Source organism: Anabrus simplex, chromosome 5 (genome assembly GCF_040414725.1).
Source record: "Anabrus simplex isolate iqAnaSimp1 chromosome 5, ASM4041472v1, whole genome shotgun sequence".
NCBI classification, from domain to species: domain Eukaryota; kingdom Metazoa; phylum Arthropoda; class Insecta; order Orthoptera; family Tettigoniidae; genus Anabrus; species Anabrus simplex.
This window is the reverse complement of record NC_090269.1, coordinates 9701592-9713701: the sequence shown is the minus strand read 5'-3', so window position 1 is coordinate 9713701 and position 12110 is coordinate 9701592. Positions and strand designations below refer to the sequence as shown.

At 36.7% G+C, this 12110-nt stretch overlaps 1 protein-coding gene across 2 annotated transcripts in view; it reads left to right on the top strand.

The window, feature by feature from the left end:
* Nucleotides 1-12110, top strand: part of LOC136873665 (tetratricopeptide repeat protein 37) — a 311142-nt gene that overhangs the window by 146821 nt on the left and 152211 nt on the right. For both annotated transcript variants that reach the window (XM_067146760.2, XM_068228003.1), the window contains 2 exons: nucleotides 9792-9976; nucleotides 10049-10249. In XM_067146760.2, the coding sequence (XP_067002861.1) occupies nucleotides 9792-9976; nucleotides 10049-10249 (386 nt within the window). The remainder of the gene's footprint in view (nucleotides 1-9791; nucleotides 9977-10048; nucleotides 10250-12110) is intronic.

Below are 12110 nucleotides of genomic sequence, written 5' to 3'. Positions count from 1 at the left end.
ATCAATTGTTTTTGGGATATAGTCGTCTTTATTTATTATAACTGTGATGTTACCCTTATCTGCTTTAGCTACAATCAAGTTATTATTTTTTATTTTAATTTTTAGATTAGTTATTAGTTTTTGGTATGTACTTTCTTTGTTTCCTTTGATTGGTTTGTTTATGATGTTTTCAATTTCATTTGCTACTAAGTGTCTTACAGTTTCCTTTGAATTGTCAGAGACTTTTTGGATAGCTGATTCAGTCTCTGGTGTTAGTTGTTTTAGTGTGGCATTATTAAGGTTTTGTTCAAGATTATGTTTGTGGCGTAATTTTAACAGGTTGGTTTCATTTTGGGTTAGAGGTGTGTCCGAAATGTTGACAACAGGTTCACAAAATTTGTGCTCAACTAAATCATTAAAACCATCACATATGTATTTGTTCTTAAGTTTACTTAATTTGTTTTGAATTGTTTTTCTTTTTTTCTCAAGTCTAATTCTTATGTAGTTAAAATTGAAATAATAAATAAAGAGGTTCAAACTATTCAATACAAAAGAATAAGAAATGCAGTGATTACATTCTTATTTAATAATAAGTAGAAGTGGTACTGGTTTCGACCCTAGTCCAGGCCATCATCAACCGATTAAAACATGAAAAACAATGCATAGGAAAAAGAAAATAAAAGATCAAGTTCACTCCGGATCAGTAGAAGAGGCGATATAAAAATGACAGGGGTAGACACTGTAAAATTCAGAAGTAGTAAAATGTAAGTCACTTGAAAGAAACAGTGCGTAATTTTCTGAACAGCAGTATGGCACACACAGTGTTAGGCGAAGTCTTATAATGTTTATGAAAAGCGGAGACCGGTAAAATGAACTAGCTTGTATACACTGTCAGGCACAAAGTCATAACACAATTGAACACACATGAAGATCCATAATCGTGCTGAAGCTGAAGATGAGTAGATCAATTGAAGTAACTAGCCAGCTCCCGGTGATCAGCACGATATATTCAACATCAGGCACTGTGGTTTCAAACGCCAACGTAAAATGAAGAATTAGCTTAATGATCCAGTATTTGCTTTGGTTGCGGGAATGTATGTATATATAGATACATATAATATAATTCAATATAATTGAATAAGTAATTATGATCCTGTAGAATTTTTGGAACAGTTGACGTGAAAAAAAATTGTGAAGAGAAAAAAATATAGTAAAAAGCGCAATATCGGAAACAAATGAAAACATATATGCACAGTGCGCTAATTTTTTAAAATGTAAAAAATTCAGGTCGTGATTGAAGTAGTCAAAGTTGGCGCAAGACAAGAGTTAAATTTGAATGAGAAGAACCGAATTGAAGGTGGCATTGTATTTTTTAAATTTTTTTTTCAGGTGAAAAGAAAAGATAGGATAAATGAATAGAGGAAGAGGAATAGTCGAATAAGAGAAGAATAAGAGAGATCGAATTTAAACGGTGTTGAGGAAGGATAAAATAGGGAAATGAAGGAGGGGTAGTTTAGGGTGGGTTATTGGAGGTAGAAAATGTGGGTAAGAACTTTGTAAGGCATGGAAAATAGAATTGGGGTTTTGAAATTTAGAATTTTTGAGAAGAAGAATTAGGAAGTCGAAAAGGATGTTGGGTTTTTCAGAAATGTTGTTTAAATTGAAATTAGGGTTGAAGTATTGGTCAAGGTGAATAAAGCAATTTTCAGTAATGTTTAAGAGGGGGCCTTTGTTAATGATTTTAAGTATTTTCATGTCTTTTTCAATATTGGTGAAATTATGCTTGGAGTCTTGTTTGTGTTGTCCTATGGCGGAGAATCTGTTGTATTTAATGGCGTTGACATGTTCAGAGTATCTGATGTTGAAGTTGTGGCCAGTTTGTCCGATGTAGGAGGAGCTACAGTTGTTACATTTGAATCTGTATACACCAGATTTAGAAGAAGCATTAGATTTATTTAGTGATTTAGAGTTGTGTAAAATATCAAAATTTCTATTGTTGGTTCTAAAAGAAATTTTCATGTTGTGTTTTTTAAAAACATTAGTTATTTTATAAGCATCTTGAGTGAAAGTGGAAAATGCAGTTGGTTTTGTTATGTCTTTAGACAACGTGGTTTTAGGACATTGTTTGAATTTGTTGATGATACGGTTTATGAAGGAGTTGCTAAAGCCATTGAATTTAGCAATGTTACGGATGGTGTTCAATTCATTATTTAAATCTCTTTTAGACATAGGGGTGTTGAAGGCACGAAAAATTAAGCTGTTATAAGTAGTGCGTTTATGTGCTTGAGGGTGCGAAGTATCTTGTCGTAATGTGTTTGCTGTTTGGGTTGGTTTTCTGAATATTTTGTAAGATAAAGAAGAAGGATGTCTAGTGATAGTTAAGTCTAGAAAATTAAGAGTTTGGTTGTGTTCTGATTCGAGGGTGAATTTAATGTTAGAGTCTATGTTGTTGAGATGAAGAAGTGTAGAGGCTACGTTGGTTGATTCTCCAATAAAAAATTACTAATGTGTCATCGACATATCTGGCCCAAAAGAGGATGTTCGAGAAATTATTATTATTAACTTTTGTGTTTTCTAAGAAGTCAAGGTAAATTTCAGCAAGAATGCCTGAAGCTGGTGAGCCCATAGCCAAGCCATCTTGTTGATAAATGGTGTTATCAAAGGTAAAATAATTATTGTTGAGAACCAGTTTTAAAATAGACATGAAGTCTTGAATTTCAAGTTTACTCAGGTTACTGAATTTGTTTAGGTTATTGTTTATTATGGGGAATAATTTGGAATTTGGAATACTAGGGTACATATTTACAATGTCAAAAGAATGGAGAGAAAAATTTGGTTGGATATCAAAGTTCTTTAATTTGTTGATTAGTTCAGAAGTGTTTTTGATAGATTTGTTGGATAAAAATCGATAGTTTTTTAGTAAAAATGTTTGGATGAATTTAGTATTGTATAGGGGACTGGGTCTGTAATTGATTATTGGACGGATGGGAATGTTAGTTTTGTGAATTTGTGGGAGGGCTTTGGCAGTGGGTAGGCCTGGGTTCATGTTTATTAATTTAGTTTTTTCTTGATCTGTGAGGAGAAAGGAAGTGTTTTTTAAACTTTGTTTGAGTAGGCGTTGGATAATTCGTGGTTGGGTCTTTTTTTTACTATAGAAAAAGAAGAGTCACTGAAAATTTTATTTTTATCTAAGTAGTCAGTTTTTTCCATTATGACAGGAGTGTTGCCTGTATGTTGTGAAATGGACAGCAAGCAATGGTATAATGACAAATGGGGTTAAAAGTCAGATTGTGAGTTTCACTAATAGAAAAAGTTCTCTCAGTTTTAATTATTGCATTGATGATGTGAAAGTTCCTTATGGGGACCTAGGTGTTAATGTAAGGAAAGATCTTCATTGGGGTAATCACATAAACAGTATTGTAAATAAAGGGTACAGATCTCTGCACAGGGTTATGAGTGTATTTAAGGGTTGTAGTATGGATATAAAGAAGAGGGCATATAAGTCTCTGGTAAGACCCCAGCTAGAGTATATTTCCAGTGTATTGGATCCTCATCAGGATTACTTGATTCGAGAACTGGAAAATATCCAAATAAAAGCAGATAGATTTGTTCTGGGTGATTTTCGACAAAAATGTTGCAAAGTTTGGGCAGGGAAGATCTGTGAGAAAGGAGATGAACTGCTTGGCTATGTGGCATATTCTGAAATGTCAGTGGAGAGATGGCATAGAATGATATTAGTGGACGAATGGGTTTGAGTGGTGTTTTTAAAAGTGGGAAAGATCACAACATGAAGATGAAATTGGAATTCAAGAGGAGAAATTGGCGCAAGTATTTGTTTATAGGAAGAGGAGTTGGGGATTGGAGTAATTTACCAAGGGCGATGTTCAATAAATTTCCAAGTTCTTTGCAATTATTTAAGAAAAGACTAGGTAAAAAACAGATAGGGAATCTGCCACTTGGGTGACTGCCCTGGATGCAGATCAGTAATAATTGATGATTGACTGTTTTTATATCTGTCTCTTGGCACAGTCCAGAGCAAAACGCAGTTTCCACCGAGGTCCCAGTCTCATCCATGGCTGTGACAATATGGAAGCTAATGGGGTATGGGTGGTGCTGATTAGTGATATTCAGAGCATGACCAGTTGGTCTGGGTGTTATGAAAGGTACTACTCATGGGGCTAGTTGTGTTGCAATAGCACTTTATAGCCCAGTAAGGATAGCAGTGGCAAACTACCTCACTCCTCATCTTGCATAGTATGTCTCATTTTGATATCACTATTGGTTTTTGCAAGGGTAGCAGGTAGGGACCCTCTTCGGAGGCAGCCCTACCCAGGGAGTGGCGCCCCTGCCTATGTGAGTCCCAGAGCACACTGACCTGGTGTGTAACATCTGGTATGGGTCCCAACTCAGGGTTACGAGTGAAGACCTCAACGGCATCTACGGCGGAGAAGGTGGACTTCGGTACGGCGGAGATGGCGAGAGGGGCAAACCCGTAGCGTCTGTACTCCAGAGGAGCGGCTACGAAAGGCGTCTGTCTCCATGCTAGGGGCGGCCTAATTTTGAACCTGGCAGTAGGAATAAAATGCCTTTGGGTGTGGCGAGCCCATCGTAACAATAGCCTATATGGACAAAGCAGATATGGTGCCTCGGAAAAGGTTAGGGCGTCTCCTGCTAAAAGCGACGCGCAGCTCGTCAGGTGCTGGGGGAACTGTGAAAAATGGGCAACCAGCACCAAACTACATCAAAATTGCAACAATTAATGTACTGACACTGACGGGAAAGACAGAAGAACTGGTTGACTTCATGATAGAAAAAGATATAGCCATACTTGGACTGTGCGAGACCAAGAAGAGGGGTACAGGGGAGATCCCTCTGAGAGAAGGATACAGGCTGTATTACAGCGGAGGACCTGAAGCAAAAAATGGAGTGGCCATCATACTTAGAAGAGAAATCCAAGAATATCTGGAATATACAAAGTACGTCAGCGATAGGATGATGATGATGAGACTCCAGTTTGAAAATGGTGTGAAAGATCTATTTCAGTTGTATGCCTCACAAACTGGTTGCATAGATGAACATCTAGAGGACTTCTTAGAGGAAGTGGAGAGACAGATAGAAGATAAGGAAGTACTATTGATGGGAGATCTAAATGCACAAGTTGGAATGGAAAGACAAGGAAAGGAAGATGTTGTAGGGCCCTTTGGATATGGAAATGTAAATCCAGAAGGCGAGTTGTTGGTGGATTTTTGCATGAGGAATCAAATGATTGTTGGAAACACCTGGTTTAGGAAGAAGAACAGTCAGAAGATTACAAGGTATGGCTGGGGAGACAGACGGACAAAGACCATGATTGATTATATAATCATAGAGAAAGAACACCGGAAGAACCTTGTAGATGTAACAGCCATGCCTGAAGAAGCCTTTGGTGGAGATCATAGAGTTGTGATAGGAAAATTGAAAGTTGGAAAGATTGAAAAACCCCAATTACGAAGAGAGAAAAGAATTAAAGTGTGGAAGTTGAAGGAGAAAAGCATACAAGAAGAATTTCAAAGGGAAATAATACCCTTGGTACCCAGGACAGAGGTGGGGAATGTTGAAGAGGAATGGAAAAGATTTAAGGAAGCACTGGTTGGATGTGCAGAAAAGGTGTGTATTAGAACATCAGGAAATGTGAAAGACAAAGAAACACACTGGTGGAATGATAGGGTAAAGATTAAAGTGAAGAAAAAGAAAATGGCATGGAAAGCATGGAAAACATCTAAGACTGAAGAAAGTAGAAGAAAATATGTGGAGGCAAAGAATTTGGCCAAGAAAGTAGTGGAGGAAGAAAAGAGGAAAAGCTGGGCCTTGTTCACACAGACATTGAGAGATGGTACGCAGGGCAGCAAGAAATTACTGTATGGTATCTTAAGAAACAAGAAGAGAGATCAAGTAAACACCAGATTTGTGAAGGATGAAGGTGGCATAATTTTAACAAAGCCAGAAGAAATAAGAAATAGATGGAGAGAATATTTTCAGAAGCTGCTGAACATAAGAACGGATGACAGTCATTCAATGGACGACCAGGAAAGGCAATTAGTTGACGAAGAAATGGATAAAGAAATTGCAATGAATTACAGCTGGAGCTGTAGGCCTGCAGTGGACATATCGGGTTATCAGGAATGTCTGGGAGAATAAGGAGGTCCCTGAGGATTGGCAAAAAGGAATAATCATCCCAATTTTCAAGAAAGGTGATAAGAAAGTTTTGAAGAACTACAGGGGAATTACTCTAATATCCCATGTTGCTAAGATAATGGAAAGGATACTGGAAAGTAGAATAAGGTTGAGGGTTGAGAAGCAGATACAGGAAAATCAGTTTGGTTTCAGAAGTGGAAGGTCAACAATAGAGCCCATTTTCATTATGAGACAACTAATGGAAAAGCATTGGGAGTACGAGAATGATATGGTGATGACATTCATTGATATTGAAAAGGCATATGACAGTGTCCCTAGGACGAAAGTTTGGGACAGTCTGGTGCAAAAAGGAATTGGACAGGGATTAATAAAAATGATCATGGCATTGTATAAGGAATGTTGTAGTTGCGTGCAAACACAAGTTGGCAGGACAAGTTGGTTCAAAATCACTAGCGGGCTGAGACAGGGAAGTGTTTTATCACCAATCCTGTTTACAATAGTAATGGATGACATCATGAGAACAGCAAAAGCAGCATATGGAGGAAGAGAAATGAACATGGTGTTATTTGCAGATGATATTGTGATTTGGGGAGAAGACGACAGGAAGGTTCAAGAACAGTTGAATGTGGTGAATGGGAAAATTGAAGAATGTGGATTGAAAATAAGTGTAGAAAAGAGTAAAACTCTTGTTATGACTAGAGGGGAGAAAGAAGGGAAAGGTCAGATTAGACTTGCAGACAAGCCCCTGGAAGTAGTGGAAACGTTTAAATACCTGGGGAGTGAATTAATGGAGAATGCTCGACTGGATGCTGAGATTAGTAAAAGGATTCAAGCTGGAAGTTGTTTCTATCATAGTGTAAGAAACATGTTATGGGACAAAGATGTGCCAATGGAAGCAAAGGATACTATGTACAAGATGTATTACGTACCCATAACAACTTACGGAGCAGAAACTTGGACAATGACAAAGAAGGATGAGAGTCGAATACAGGCAGCCAAAATGAAATTCTTGAGGAGTATGATACAGAAGAGTAGAAGAGACAAAATAAGGAATGAGAAAATCCGGGAAGAAATTGGAGTGAAAAAAATGAATGATAGAATAGAGAAGAGCCGTCTAAGATGGTTTGGGCACATAAAGCGAATGAGCGACGAAAGAATGCCAAAAAAGGTGATGGAAATGCAAATCCAAGGAAGGAGAGGCCGTGGACAACCACGATTGAGATGGAAGGATACCATCCAACGCAGCATTATAGAAAGAAACCTGGACTGGGACACAGTGTTGGAGGAGGAGTGGTGGAAAGACGGAAGAAAGTGGAGAGGAACCATATTTGCCCCTACCCGGCTACAGCTGGATAAAGGGAAATGATGATGATGATGATGATGATGATGATGATGATGATGATGATGATGATGATGCCTTTATCAGATTTGGTGATGATGAGATTATGGTCATTGATTTTCTTTTTAAGATCTAAAATGAGTTTATTATCATTAAATTATTAATATTATTATTATTATTATTATTATTATTATTATTATTATTATTATTATTATTATTATTATTATTATTATTATTATTATTATTTTTATTTTTATTATAATTATTAAGAGAAGTGTTTTTGTTATTGTTAATGAAGATTTTTTCCGGTTTTCTTTTTACTTCATATCTGATTTCATCTTGTTCATCTGATGGCATTTTGTTAATGGCTATTTCATATTCAATAATAAAATTGGTAGCTATATTGAAAGTGTTGAGGTTGGGCCAATTGTGTTTGAGGCCCTTTGAAAGAATTAAGTTTTCATCATCACTCAGAGTTGTTTTAGATAAATTTGCAATGGGAGGATGGAATTGTTCAATGGTTTTGGAGGGTGTGTTAATGTTCTTAATCTGAAATTTATGTGAAGAAGAGTTGTTCTTAATAATGTTCAGTTTTTTCTCCAGGGTTTGTTGCTTAATTGACAATTCATAAAATAATTTATTATCTACTTGAATTAGGAAGAAGTTCCATTGTGCACTCGGGAGAAGATTAGCAATTTCTAGATGTGTTTCATATAATCTGTTGTTTAAAAATGATTCTTTCTTGTATAAGAAACAAATTTCATTTTTTAACCAAATTTTGTTGGTTATTCTTTGGGTTTTTAACATGTGAGGAGAAGAATGGGTTTTTCTGATACAACTTTGAAGAAATTTGGGGGTAAGATCATAGGAAATGCATTGTTTTAGGAAGTCGATATCTTTTCCTAATTTAGCGATCTTGATCTTAAGGCCCATGTAAGAGAAGGCTTTTTGTTTAGCTTGGTTAGCTTGCGCATTTAAAGATAAAAATTTCATTGTTCCGTATTGAAAAGTATCACAGTTAAAATTGAAATAATAAATAAACAGGTTCAACCTATTCAATACAAAAGAATAAGAAATGCAGTGATTACATTCTTATTCAATAATAAGTAGAAGTGGTACCGGTTTCGACCCTAGTCCAGGTCATCATCAGCCGATTGAAACATGAAAAGCAATGCATAGGAAAAAGAAAAAGAAAAAGATTAAGTACACTCCGGATCAGTAGAAGAGGCGATATAAAAATTACAGGGGTAGACACTGTAAAATTCAGAAGTAAAATGTAAGTCACTTAAAAGAAACAGTGCGTAATTTTGGGGCGAAACATGTTCCTAACTAGTGTTTATAATTCATGTAGAATTTAATCACTACAAAATATAATTATATTGAATAGGTGGCACAGTAATTTTATTCTTGAAAGAATTTTACTTATTGTATCTTCAATAGGGACCAGAATGAGATTGGTTACTTGTAATTATATAAGAATTAGACTTGAGAAAAAACGAAAAACAATTCAAAACAAAGTAAGTAAACTTAAGAATAAATACATATGTGATGGTTTTTTGATTTGGTTGAGCACAAATTTTGTGAACATTTTGTAAGTTTTTTTCACCCCAGGGTTTAGCTCTAAATGCCATCCAACCAGTAAATTCTTCCGAACGTTTCTTTTTCACTTGAACTCGTCCAGCTGAGTGTAATGGAAACTAATCGCTACAATTTAGCGGTACGTGAAGTCCCAAGGAATGTTATTTGCATTTTGATCTAGGGTAAGGGAGTTAATTCCAGTCAATAAAAATGAGAAGTATATTATCTTAGCCCTCTTCATGTTGATGGGAATAGAACAGAAACTATATTTTAGGTCTTACTTCTCGAAAAATTCTCACATCCCTATTTGATTCGTATCTTTAGACAAACCTGAATCCATGTACAAATTACCTCACTTCAACGACAATGATACTAACGACTCTATATATGATGGACCAAAAATCTATTCCCAATTTAATCAAAATTGGTTGGAAATTAACAGAGATATGGTATCAAAAAACAGTTTGGTGCATAGGTAGGCTAGCCTTTAAATGCTCAGTGAAAGCTCCTCCCGCATCCACTGAAGGCTAGATTTTTAAATGTTCCCACCCAGAAGTGAAAACGAATTGCAAATATTGGGCACTTGAATTTTTTAAACAAAGTGTGACATCCTTAAGCCACTCTCACTTTAAATGCACACTTTAATGTAAATTTTTATATATTTCAAAGTTATTTATAAATCAATTTTTTTTAACCCTAATTTCCTATGCTTCCATTCCAGCTCATTGGAGATTTTGAAGAATCTGTGGCTGAATATAGAATGGTGGTAGCTAGCAATCCAAAATATGTTCCAGGGTTGAAAGGTCTGGCAGAAGCCTGCCTTGCTTCAGCTAGATTTTCTTTATCACAACAGCTACTAGGACGATGTAGAGATCTGTGTCAGGAGGCTGTTGATGCTCTTACCAGGTATGTGAATTTATCAGTCGTACAATGTTACAATATATACACAGAAATATGTAAATGTTCACCTACTTGCAGAGCTCTGGAGGATCATCGAGGTTTATCCTGCCTCTGGAAACTTATGGGTGATGCATGTACCATGATGACTAATTTACCTGACGGCAATGCAGAGTTAAATGTACAGCGATGGCTGGTTCATTCTACTCCAGATGCGGAAGAAGAGGAGGATACAACCTTACAGTTGCTGAGCAAAACTGGAGCATTGCAACTGGGAGCCAGGTAAATAAGCCACAGTCAAATTATTTAAGGGTTTGAAAATTATTTTTGTATATTAAGAACATTGAATTCTACTCCTCTCCCTATTTGTTACTGTTCAGGTCTTGGCCGCATAAGTCAATATCTGTGCATAATACATTTTGTTCATTATTTCTTTACACTTCGTTGGTACTTCCTTATTCCAGACAAGGTTTCTTGCCCCGTCACATCCTCTTGCTACTCTCCATGTCCAGCTTTGTATTCTGCATTATCTAACTCCCTAGGTATTTGAAACTGTCCACAATTTCAAGGCTTCGACCACCAACTCTCCCAATGCATTTCCCTTGTCTTTCTTCTCTTAATACCACCATGGTCTTGCTTTTCTTCACCTTTCAATTGTCTCGTTCTGTGCGTCAAGTTGCTGTTCATACCTCAGATCACAATATTGTCTGTAAATAGTAATAACTTCATCTCCCTATTTATTCCTATATGCTTCCTTCGTCTCTTGTACAATTTCGTCCATAACCATTAGAAACAGTGAGCTCCCCAGAAATTTTCATCAGCTGGGTGGCAGGAATGAGTAGCCGGGCGAGAAATTCTACTTATGATAAAATCTCATTTTAACCCCCTTGGGGCATTAAAATAATATCAGACAGGTAAACACTAACTGAAAAATTGAACTATTTTAGTGTTATCGTGAACAAGACTTAAGAGTAGTTTGAACTAGTGTTCTACTGCTCGTTCATAACCGAGTTAGGCCTTATAACTCTGTTTCTGTGGAGTGCCATACGGGTTTGTAACTTCATGCGGAATAGAGTGCTTGTATGCAATTCCACACTAATGCATACACCGCTAGAGCACGACGTTACGTAATAGTCAAGCTAAACATTTAAACTCCGATGTAATTGATGTAATTGATGCTTTATTAAATAAACCGTTTACAGTATTTACGTTTTAATTTGGAGCACCGAACGACTCACATATGTATTAATATTATGTAACTAGCATCATCATCATCATCATCATCATCATCATTTCCCTTTATCCAACTCCTGCCGAGTCGGGTTATTTATGGCACTTCTCCATTTTCCTCTTTCCTTCCACCCTTCCTCTTCCACGATCTTGTCCCAGTCTAAATTTCGTCTCCTTATGCGGCCCTTCACTGATTTAATCCACCTTTTTCTAGGACAACTTCTTGCTCTCTTGCCCTTTTGCCCTTACACTTTCTCTCCAGCATCTGTCTTGGAATTCTGTTCTCCTCCATCCTCTTTACATGTCCAGCCCACCCTAGTTTATTCTTTTCAGTTGTCTCATTTAGCTTTCCTATCCCAACTTCCTTCCTAACATCTTCATTTCTCACTCTATCTTTCCATGTCTTTCCTCAAGTCTCAGCTGCATAAGTCAGTGTGGGGTCATAGTACATTTTGTACATTATCTCTTTACTTTTCCTTGGTACTTCTTTGCTCCAAACAAGTTTTCTTACACTTTGGTAGAATGCATTACTCTGCTGTACCCTCCTGCTAATCTCTATGTCCACCCAAGCATTTTGCATTAATTCACTTCCTAGGCATTTAAAGCTGTCCACAATTTCCAGACTCTGACTTCCAATTTTCACAGTGCCCTTTCTTTGCCTTTCCCCTCTCGACAGCACCATAGTCTTGCTTTTCTCTGTACTGATTTTCATGCCATACTTCTCAAATTTTTTGTTCAGTACATCTAGTTGTTGATGCACTTCTTTTCTTTCCCCACATCACAACATCATCTATAAACAGCAGTATCTTCATCTCCATAGGCTTCCTTTGTTTCCTTTACAATTTTGTCCATGACCATAATAAACAAAAGAGGTGACAGCACACTCCCCTGTCTTAGAGTTCAGTCTTATTCC